General features: G+C 40.1%; 1 protein-coding gene across 1 annotated transcript; it reads right to left on the bottom strand.

The window, feature by feature from the left end:
• Positions 1-1,364: 1,364 nt before the first annotated feature.
• On the bottom strand, positions 1,365-5,430 carry mnx2b (motor neuron and pancreas homeobox 2b). Its single transcript, XM_026163085.1, has 3 exons — positions 4,632-5,430; positions 3,286-3,446; positions 1,365-2,406 (listed from the first exon to the last, which is right to left on the bottom strand). Exons 1-3 carry the CDS (start codon positions 5,062-5,064, stop codon positions 1,990-1,992), a joined length of 1,011 nt encoding a protein of 336 aa, XP_026018870.1. The 5' UTR covers positions 5,065-5,430; the 3' UTR covers positions 1,365-1,989.
• Between the last annotated feature and the right edge of the window lie 6,572 nt (positions 5,431-12,002).

The following is a 12,002-nucleotide window of genomic DNA, read 5'->3' as shown; positions in this document are numbered from 1 at the left end:
ATGTTATCAGATTTGTTTCGATAAAGTTTGATGTCAAGGTGATTCTTTGTACTTGATGTCAGCTGTAATTATTCTGTTATTTATCCTACGCAAACATATACATGATTTTCATATTAAAAGTATATTTTTTAACAAGTGATGCTCTTAAGGGTCTCTTAAGTTTCTTATATATATAAGACAGAACAGCCAAGAGCCTCATAAGGGTGCTAAAAGCACTGCTAAATCACTGCCACCAGTTAAGAATGCATTTAATCACTATATAAATATGTGACCGTGGTCTGAGAGAGGGTTAAGTTTCACCACACTGCATGTCCTCCAGTCTGCTCCTTAATCACAGCCCTTACATAGGGGTCCAATAAAAAGCCTCTTGCGGTTGCACAAACTCATCATGCCGTTGCTCTTGGAAATTAAAATGGGCCTATGTGACCGCTCCCCATCAGGCTTTTGATTGCTTTACTTCCTATTCATTAGCTTAATTATTTGGCCATCAGTAAACCTCACCAAGTAATTAATATCTGAGAGCCTCTGCAGTAAATTAAAACTGTGAAATGAGGCGTACTTGTGCTTTGGTTTACTACCAGAGGCAGCAGGGATGTGAGCTAATGGGTGGGAACTGAAAAAGACGCAAACATGAACAGTGAATTGCTTTTGTAGCCAAGGAGCATTTTCACGGGAGTGAGATAAAGCTGTTTGTGTTTTTTTCCTTTCTTTTGCACAACAACTCTCAGAGTGGTTATCCAGCACTTTGGTCCAGACTGAAAAACACATCATAATTACATTCTTCTTGCTTTCTGGATTAATTTTAGTTGTGCAAATGATTCCCTGATTTTTCAGAAAGAATTCCATAGTCTCTCTCTGGGTACTCCAGCTTCTTCCCACAGTCTAGAGACTTGCTTGTTAGACTGATTATCAATAGGTCTTAGGTGTGAATGTGAGCACAACAGGTTGTCTCTCTCTCTGTGTATTAGCCCTGTGACAAAAATTGAAATTGAATTAAATAATAGAATAAATAGAAGTATATCTTATCCATCCACAGCAGCTGTTAGCAGACGTTGCTTTGTAGACTTCAGCTGGTAATTTAATCACGAGGCAGCAGGTAAGCAGCTCCTTCAACGCTCAGCACCATCCCTGTGTGAGTTCTTTTATGTATTTTAAAAAACAATTGAAATCAAATGTATTTGTCCATATATATATATATATATATATATACATTTCTATCACATCAAATGGAAATAATTCACTTCTTTTGTTGCCATTTTCTTTATTTCACATTTACACCACACAAGTTTGAGATAAATACACGTACGATTCATCCTTCAATCATTCAAATAAATTAAGTTCATTTATTTACATGTAAGTGACGACAACCAAGTCATAAATATTATTGAAAAAAAAATCTGAATATTCACATTAAATGCACAAATGGAAATGCGCTACATGGGATGTTGTGCAAAGTCTGGGAGCAAAAACATCTGGAACTGCAGCTGTTTCTGAGCCTTTGTCCGTTCTGTCAATGGTCACACGGCTCGTGCGCCTCCTGAACCTCATCAAACTGTTTGAATGTGTTGTAGTTCACTCCTCTTAACATTTAATTCCTAAAAAATGTGTTCACTGAGTGGAGCTCAGGCTGTGAGTGGATGGAGGAAACAAGTTTGCCACAGAGGACCACTGGCGCATTAAAAAAGAGCAAAATTAGGGAAAGAAAGAAGCAGTTTTTTCCAGCATGCTGCAGCAATGTAAATTACTTAGTGATAATTCTATTCACAAATAGTTTAAGCACTATACACGCGTCATAATCCTGCATTTGTTTATGTGTGATTGTGTGAATGAGTCCAACAAATGTCTTGATTGGAAAAACCTTCTCAGAGCATACGAGGTGAAGCTCTTTAGGTTTGTCCTCTCTCACAAACACAGACTTTCCTGTTGTGACTTTGCTGAAACACTCAGGTAATTCTCATGTGTTTTTAAAACCTTTTTCTGGGTGTGTATTCACAGTCCTGCCCCAATTTTCCTGTCACCCCCACCCACTTCCACCCCATCCAGCTCATCATCAGAGAAAGGGCTGTGGGAGCTGTAGCCAGCTTCATTGTTACGCTGCAAGAAGTCCGTGGTTTGCTGGATCCCAACTAGGTTACCCGCAGAAAGAGGAAAGCCACGCTGGGGCGCCTCCGCTACTTCTTCCTCCTCATCCTCTCCATCTTCTTCCTCTTCTCCATCCTCCAATTCGAGAGCTATCCTTCGGTCGTCCGGGTTCAAAGCTCGTCTGCTCTCACTGGATTTGTCGGAGCCTGTCTTTCCCGAGCTGCGTAGTCTCTCTGCCTCAGACTGGGTGGAGGCAGTGGCCTGCTCCTTTGCCTTCCGACTGCGCTTCCACTTCATCCTCCGATTTTGGAACCAGATCTTCACCTGCGAAGTGATCATAGTAGAAGAAGAACGCATGTTTAAAAGAAGAAACGCAACCTGGGGTTTGTCTGAACAGAAACAAAGACAAATTTAGTCACAGCTCCAGAAGCTCTCTCTTTCCTATTTCTTTTTTCTTTGTTAGATAAAAGCTGCTTTATAAATTGTTTATTCTATTTTACCTTCATTTTTAAGGTGATATGTTTCATATTGCATGTCAGTGTTGGGGAGGATAAAAAGTGTTATTTTGGGGTTCATGCTGTGGTCATCATTAACGACATCACTCTTTATTATCACAAATTTTTTATCCCTCCTCCTCCTACCAGAGGTATTAGCATTCATAACACTGAAACAATCAGCGACAAATAAATATTAACAGAAACATAAGACATGTGAGTCTTACACACATGAATATATGAAGATAGGTAAACAATGAACACTGAAAACTGCCACAGATGATTGACAACACAACATCTGTGGACATGAGAAGCAGTTTGCTGATCAGCTAACTGCAACAAGAATGAAGATACTTTAGTAAAGTGTAACATTTAAAGCTGATCTAATAGAGTGCTGCTGGCTGTTTTCATGGTATAAAAATGGTTTGGTCTTATTTAAGGCTACAATAAAAAAGAAAAAGGAAGATGAAATCTGTTGATTGGTTGTTTTCTTTTTATTTTCTCCCTATTTTGATATTGTGGCTCATTTAGTGTTATTAGGTGATGGGTTTCACACTCCTTTAACTCTACCGAGTTATTCTTATTAAGAAAATAAAAAATAGATATAAATGTTATAACTGCAACTACACACATACAGTGTGCTGGCATCTGTTGAGCGCCGTGATCTGGAGATGTAAAGAGGAGCTCTGCAGTCTCTGGTCTGGCTCACCTGTGTTTCGGTCAGCATGAGTGAAGTGGCCACCTCGAAGCGCTTGGGCCTGGACAGGTATTTGTTAAGCTTGAACTGGTTCTCCAGCTCCAGGAGTTGCTGGCTGGTGAAGGCGGTGCGGGGCCTCCTGCATTTCCCCAACAGGCCTGACTGAGCACCCGCTGGAAGAGGAACAGCAAAGTTATCAGTTTGTGTGTGGTCCCATGCAAGATGACTATAAGTGTATATTTTAAAAACCTAAATCACCTAAAAACAGGATGAATATGTGCATATTAATATTAATATTATAAAGTTATTTCCTAATTATTTGGATTCCTTTAAGGCTCTATCCAGGAATATTTGCTCACTGGCTGCCACCACTCTTATTTATATACTGTAACATCAAGGACATCAGAAGTTCATGGTAATGTTGTGGGTGGGAACAGACGCACATATGCCGGCACTCTCCGGCCATCATTAACTATAATAGCTTTACTCCAGTTTATTGTTGACGGGCGGGACACGGCAGAAGCGGGCGCAGGGGCCATAAAAACACAGGCATGCCATTAACTTAATGAAAATTCAATGAAGGCTTTTGGGATTTTATTGATGAACTACAGAACGTTTTAGGTGTTTGTTTATAGTTTCTTCGTCACACAAAGACAGTTTTCATCGGGCTGGCGTTTATAGAGAAATAAATGGGGCAAAATTAAAATATGACAGAGACGCAGTAAAACAGGTGCCACTGTACTGTGAGGGACGATGTATGACTGCCATTAACGCGACATACAGGACTTAGATAAAAAACAACAACAACAACAACAACAACAACAAAAACAACAGAAGGCGCACAAAGCAAAGCTAACCGAAGGCTTTAAATTACGCTGCCAGTGAAATGTATTTATGAATAATAAATAAACAAATCAAAATGCTGCCCGTTTCTTTCTCAGATTATTATTAAATATTAAGGTTTTTAAATGTAATAAAACTTTGGAGAATAGAAAAAAATCTATGTCAGAATCGTTAGTCCGGTTTGTGATTTAAACAATAAATCTGTGCTGTGTGCTTGATATCATGAAAAAATAAGCAAACATAAAAACCCCGAAATGACAACTATTTAGTTATTAATTAAGCATAATAATAATAATAATAATAATAATAATAATAATAATAATAATAATAATAAGATTAACTTGACCAGTTCCGCCTAAACTCTTTCTCTTTTAGTGTAACACACAGCTGTCTGAAAATAAAATAAATTAACAGATAAATTCTCCTGTGAAATTAATTTATTTTTATTTATATATTTATTTATTTTAAAGTTAGATTATTCTGGACCTCTGCTTATCTAATGTCATCACACTTACAGCTGTAATCCGGCAGTCGTGGCACCATGAGCCCAGCGCGGATCCAGTGCTCCAGGGGCAGAGATCCAGCCATGGTAGCCACCTTCAGGTGCTCTGGGTAGGTCTGCGATAGGTGCGTGAAGCCAGTGTAGGCGAACGCAGGGTGTTGTCCACCCAACGCCGACAGTGGGTACATGGGTGCAGGATACATGCCGGGAATCGCTCCCTGAGGCAGCGATGCAAGCCCCGGATGGGGCAGATTGAGGACACTCTGCTTGGGGATTATTCCGGTCTGAAGGTGCGCTCCTCGCGGGGACGGAGTGTCCCCACGGCGGCATGAGACCGGGCTGCCGGCCGGGCTGTCACTGCTCAGACCGGGTGAGAGGTCTCGACCACACCGATTGGTCTCATCGGCGAGAAGAGCGTCGATTCGAAAGTTTTTCGATTTCTCCATGATGGCTTCAGCAGCAGCAGAGAGAGAGCGAGAGAGAGCGGGACTGAGGAGTCTTTAGAAAAAACAAGTCGAGCTCTCTCCAGGTGCGCACCTGTGCCGTGCTCTTCAGTCACAAAATCATAAGCTCTCCTTTCCCCCTTTTATAAAGAAAAATAACCCGAAACCTGTATATTCGTTTAAAAAACACATTGGCAGGTTTTTCCCTCGTTGTACTTGTTTCAGCTAAATGCCACTCTAACTGACACCCGCGTGTGCGCGCGTGCACCGGTTTCTTTAAATTGCGCCTTTATGTCAGTCCGCACCATCGAGTCTCTTGGAAAACTAACCCACAGAGGTATTTTTCCCTCTACATCAGCCGTCCTTCTCCACCCCTGGAGGCCTCTGCCAGCTGGGGATTGGCTGGAGCTCGAGCTGCTCTGACGGGCCTCTAATCAGCTAATTACTCGCTCGTTTCTCCCCCCAGAAAGCATTCAGAGTGAGGTAATGTCCAACCCTTGTCCCGCCTGCAAACACCTTCAACTGCATCAAAGCACCGAAGTACATTAGAAGATTGGGCAATTGTATTTTCAGTATCTATCTTACTGCCAGCTCATCGTACTCTCCACAGATTGCGGCTACCTGGCTGCCATAAACAAAGAATTATACGCTGCTTTCATTGTCCAGACTAATTATTAGTGCTGCTAATATCCTCCACACCTTAGAGCCAAATACTGGCCTGTTTTCCACACTAATGTTATTGGTTACCTCTGATTGGTGTGACGTTAGAGACGTTGTGTACGGTATTTAAATCATTAGTATTAATGGTTTGTTTCATTCCTATACCAAGGCCATACCGATGCTATTAAAGTTTACGATCAGGAATTGCACACAAACCGTATAAAAGTGTAATGACTTGGCAGAAGAGGCTATAAGTTAATTGGCCCTCTGCTTAATGTGAACTAATGCAGTTTTAAGACTGGAGAAAGGCGGCGTACATCCGTCTCTCTTCGTCTCTGGTACCACAGACATCGATAGAGATACAGTTTATCAAAAATTATAAGTCACAGAATAATAAGTGGAATCTGCATGTTGCTGCACCAGAAGGAAAACTCCATCTTTTGATAATGCGACATTACAGATCTCTATCCAACCCAACAATAACTATAAATAATGTGATTTTTTCCTGTGCAGTTGTGGCTTGTGTAATACTAACAATCTAATATTTATATTTATTTGTTTTATGTGTTCCCAAGAATATGTTTTAGGCTCTAACACCTTCACTAACAAATAGTCATCTTTTCCTCATGTCACAATATTACATTTTCCACATAAAAGCACACGTGGGCCTTTGTGTGCTTCGTTCTGCTGATGTGAACAAAAACGCCACCTGTTTGAGGACACCCCCTTCTTAAATCTGTAAAATTGTGCGCACACGTGTGTATGTGCGGTGCAGTTGACCTCCAGGAAATTGTTAGTCCGCCCATTTCTCACTCTCTCTTTCTCCTTTACCGTGTTACTGCGGTGTCTCTCATCCTCAGCTCTCTCTCTCTCTATCAGGCAGATTGGTGTCTGTCTCCGGGGCTGATATAGAGGTAATTTGCTCCTGGGTAATCAGTGCTACCTTCTGCCTGTTTCTCGCAACCTCTCCCCTCTTTTCTTTTGCCTTTATTATTTGAAAGTATTTAAATAGCCAGGCCACCGCTAAACCTGTCACTTGAGTCTGCCAACAGAGGTCCACGAATTAAATTAAATCAGCGCCTGCTTCCAGTGTCTGGTGCATTCTTCTGACGATGGATGGTCTTTTCCTCCTAAAAGATGAAATTTTGCTGCTATATGTACATAAGTCCTGCTAATCCTAAATAAGTTAATAATTGAATATAACAGCTGGAGCAGAAGCTTTAAGAACTTATAATACAAATCTTATTAATGAAGAGAAGACTGATTAATATAAATGTCTACAGACAGAACAGGTGGAGCTGGTGTAATTGAGATGGGGTCTAAAGAGCTTTAATAGTTTAGAAGAAGAAGCTGTTGAGGTTAGCTCAGCAATTTCTTAAGTGCCTGTTTGATGATATAAATTTGAATGTTGTTGGAGAGAATGCTATGATTTTTATTTTTTATTTTTGCAAGATGCTCATGAATTTAATAGTAGAATAAATCAAAAGAAACTCTAGTGATTCATTGAGGTTTCCAGGCATTTGTTCATACGCAGCCCTCTTAAGGTCCCGCCACAGGGTTTCAATCAGGTCGAGGTCTTTGGCCCGGACTTTGACCAGGCCATTACAAAACTTTGATTCTTTTCTTTTTTGGGCAATCTGTTGTAGATTTTCTGCTGTGGCTCATGGCTTCAAAATAAGCCCCAATCGTCATCCCTCCACCTCCGTGTTAGACGGTTGTATGAGGTAATTTGTGTTCACCAAATATACTACTTTGAATAATAGCCTAACATCTTCATTTTGTTCTTGTCTGTCCAAAGGACATTGTTCCAGAAGTCATGTGGTTTGTTCATGTGCAACTTTGCTAACTGAGGTTTGTAGAGTTTGAAATGTAGCTCTTTCTTGCAATTTCGAGCACTGATTTCAAGCACAAATTCTTGGTTGCAGATTTTACCATCTAGCTTACAGTGCTGAATATAGTCACATGGCTTCTTGTAAAGCTGATGGCTTCTTCTTCTTTGTTTACTTTGAAACTATAAACAGCAGATATAGTAATGCGATCTGTCTTGTGATTAGTTATGGGCAAACCTCTCAGAGGTCAAAACTAGGTAAAATGCAGGACAATGGGAATAGCATGATAGCTTAATTACACTGTTGTTAAAAATGAGTCAGTAAGAGCAAACATTACTCCAGGCTGCAGTTTGCAGGTGAAATATCTGACAGCAGGTGTAGCTGAAAGTGTCTTATTTTAATGTGGTGGAAGGCTTAATAATAAATGTTTTCAGATCTAAACTATCATTACTTCCTTTCCCTTCTTTCCTTGTGACACATGTCCTCACATGCACATGCCCCCTTGAACCTTTAGTGAAACTCTCCAAAAGCAGTGCACACCCTTCTCTCTGTGAGAGGACAATTGGTTCAAAGGAGCCGCGAGCCCTTGACTACAAAGCCAGAGTTTATCGACGAGTTATGCGTCAGTAAACCTAGCGGCTAACAGGAGTTTACTGAAACATTAAAGAGCTTATCAGCAATTACAGGCATATTTTTCAATCATTACCACAGCTCTGAGACAGCTCACCCTGTCCTTAAATTAAGTCAGGTGTGCTCTTGTTCTATCTGCATGCTGGACCAGTCATTATGTTTTTCACCTCCACTGGGTCAGTGATTCTTGGCGGTTTGAGGTATTGATAAGATCTTTCCTGCTGCTGATAGAGCAGAAAGTTCAGGCGCTTCTATAGTTCGTCAGAACAACACAGAACATGGAAAAACATCAACAAAGCAATGTAACGGACATTGAAAGATATATTTTCTTTGATTCGCTGTCATTGATACAATACCTAGGCACTGTGATTAATCCTAAACCAGTTTACTTTGATTGTGTGTGCACATTCCTGGATCTGCCCTCTCTTCAGGCATGTTGTGACACACAAAGGTTTCAGGGACGCTGTTGACCAACACCACCTTTCCCACCAGGCCTGGAGTACAACGACCAGACTGCTGCTGTGATAAATGGTTGTGGTGCACAATGGGCTTACTGTGAAGTGAAAATCAGCTCTCCATAGCTCTGGTAATTAGACTAATTCCCACAGCGTTAAAGACAGATGATAAATCAACTCACTTTTCTGCCAGACCTTGAGACCAAAATTAATGTTGTCTCATTAAGGAGATAAAAGTAATTTATTACTTTTACTTCTCCTCCTTGTCTCTGTATCCTGTCCCCCTTCATTTATTAACCAATATTGAGCTTTGCCATATGACATCTAGCCTGCTGGATGTGAATCTTTCGTTGTCTGTCTTTGCTACTTTGGCCCCTTCGCTCTCCTCTCTCTCTCTCTCGCTTTCATTGTGCATTAGCATGTTTATGAGCGTCTAGCAGAGAGATAACACAGGTGTTTGCCAAAGCTGGAATGCACTGCAATGATAAAAAAAACTTTGAACTTTTGGATGTTTCTGTGTGAAAGATTTGTTTTTATGCAAACTAGTGTACACTTTATATACCATTAAGACAAGAGTAAAAGAAGCCAAATGAAAAGACGATCACATCCTCGGCTGGTACAGAAGGTGCAAACTGACCGTAATTGGAAAGTTAGCAGGGCGAGTGTGTGTGAGGTACTTCCTGCTCGGGAAACCAGGAAATTTCCCCAATTCTGCAAATGTTTGACAACCAAAAGGCTTACAATAACCTAAACCTCTTGAAATGGTAACCAATTCAAGTATTTTCTTTATTAATTTATACAATATAAAGTCTTTATTATCAAGCTAGGTTTGCTGTTAGCCAAATTTACATTACTCATGTTGGTTTGCTAGCCAAACTCCTGACCAGTGTTGGTCAAGTTACTTGAAAAAAGTAATCAGTAACTAATTACTGATTACTTCCACAAAAAAGTAATCCCGTTACTTTACTGATTACTTATTTTCAAAAGTAATGAATTACTTAGTTACTTTTTAAAAACAAGATTTACAACCTGAAGAAGTGATAAAGCGATAGATCTTTCAGCCCAATTCTACTTTTTCTACATAATCCATCATACAAAATGTAATCAGATGGAAAAGTCTCTTTTTTTAACTTGTTTTATCAGTTTTAATCTTTTAACTTTATGCATGAAGCAAAAATTTAATTATATGCACCATTCTCTGACTTGAATAAATTAGTTTAACATTTAAACCTATTTTCTGCACATTCCAGCACATAAAATAAAATATTTTGTGTGTTTACACTCAGTCTTTCAAATAGATGCAAGTAAAACACAGCAGAAAATAAATAAAGTCAAAGACTCAGCGGTCCTTTTGCTCTATTTTCACCTGTAAAGCAGGAGCAGGGTAGGCGGAGGTTTACCCTGGTGCAGGTGTGCCGCGGTCAGTTGAAGAATCCGCGAGTTTCTCTGTGAATTTCCCATTACATCATTGTGCACTTGGTGCTTGTTTAGGGTTTTTTTCGCTGTAAAAAGAAGTTTTCTTCCCACGCACGATGGACGCTAATGTTTTTGTCACTTTTTATGGAATCAAACTCAAAGTAAGGTCAGTACTTCCACGCTTTAAACGCTGCACGCTCATACTCTCTCCCACAATCGATATGTGATGCATTGTTGATCTGCACACAGCTGTTGTCACTAACAGCTCACTCGCTTACATCACTGTCATGAGACATTCTCGCAAAAAAATCACGGTTTTAGTAACGCAGTAACGCAGCGTTCCTACAGGAAAGTAACGGTAATCTAATTACCGTTTTTGCAATAGTAATCCCTTTACTAGTTACTTGAAAAAAGTAATCAGATTACAGTGCCCATCTCTGCTCCTGACTAAAGCTAACTTGGTCAGTTTCATTCATCACACAAACAGACCCAAAATATTTAATGTGACAGCATGTACGGGTTTGCTTTGAGCCCTATTATCTCTCTGATAAGTGCAATAAAATGCTCTTAATGGTACCAATACCACAGTTCAGAGGTTATATAAGGTGAGATTAAGAACTCTGGACAACTAATGGCTTAAAATGCTGACCTTACACCCTAATATAATTTGACCCAGGGAGTTGTAAGGTCATATATTTTTCTACTGTATATTTGTGCATTTTTAACACATGTTATTCGGTGTTGGCCTGATTTTGGAGATCCTCAAGTAGCCATTAGCAGAACTGCATCTTTTAGCACTTTCACATTTTCTTAAAATGTTCAGCGTCAGAGGATGCTGTTAAGCTCCCACTGAGAAGAAAGATCTGCATTAACTATGACAGGTGCAAAGGATGAAAGTGATCAACAAAGTCTGCATAAGTAGGAGGCTGCGCTGGAAGCCAAGCTTTGTTTCATGTTACCAGACGACAGTATGCCATCACCATAACTGTTCCCTAGAAAAATACTTATTTTAAACCCCTGCTTTTTCTAAACTGATCCATTGCTTTAAGGCCTGAGGTCTGGGTTATGATCAAAACTAGTTTATACCAAAATTTTTCCACAGGTCAATGTTTTCCAGTGGGCAACATTTAGACTGATTTGGGATGAATCACAGTGCAATTATTGGCTCTGCTCTCACCACTTCACAGCTGACCAATCCCAGCACTATCAGGTTAAGAAAAGTGTGAATGCAATCACATTCAATCCACTGTTAGAAACTACCACCCATCTGGACCTGGATAATGAAAACTCTCCATATTTAGATATAATCAGTCTACAAGAGGCCTTAAATACATGGACCACAGATTAATATGATTTGACATGTGATAGCTCTAACACCATTATCTGGCTTTTAGGTTAGGTAACACCTTTTGAGCACCACATATGCAAAATGTGCAACATAAAGATCTCTAAAAATAGATAATAATAATTACAGCCTGATCTGAATAGCCCCTTTGCACCATTCCAGTTTGATCTTAGGCGATTAATGGCTTGAAATGCGGAGATATCTGATAAAACAACAAGAGACATCGGCTTCAGAGGCTTAATTCATGAAGAGTCTGATTCGGGGAATTCCAACCTTATGACTCTTCAGTCTGTTTCCCTGCTCACCTGTTTCATTATTCCACAATGGAAAACAAAGCTTCCTTTCACATTATCCAGTCCAGTGCGACTTTTATGGCCATTTAATGGGTTGTTCCATCTAACAGCCCCATGTTTTACTATCACCCATACAAGGGCCCCATTGTGCATAGATATGGGAGATAGGAGATAAAGTCACCTTATCAGCCACAACAAGACATCATTACTTTCACCCTGCTATCTCACCAGCCCTCTCCGCCGTGCATTATCAGGCCACTTATGAGGATATTCAGCTTTGAAGATCTCCGCCAGCTGGCGGTTTGTGCTTTTG

This window comes from Astatotilapia calliptera, chromosome 1 (genome assembly GCF_900246225.1).
Source record: "Astatotilapia calliptera chromosome 1, fAstCal1.2, whole genome shotgun sequence".
In the NCBI taxonomy this organism is placed as follows: domain Eukaryota; kingdom Metazoa; phylum Chordata; class Actinopteri; order Cichliformes; family Cichlidae; genus Astatotilapia; species Astatotilapia calliptera.
The sequence above is the reverse complement of the archived record's forward strand: the minus strand, read 5'-3'. Positions and strand labels throughout refer to the sequence as shown.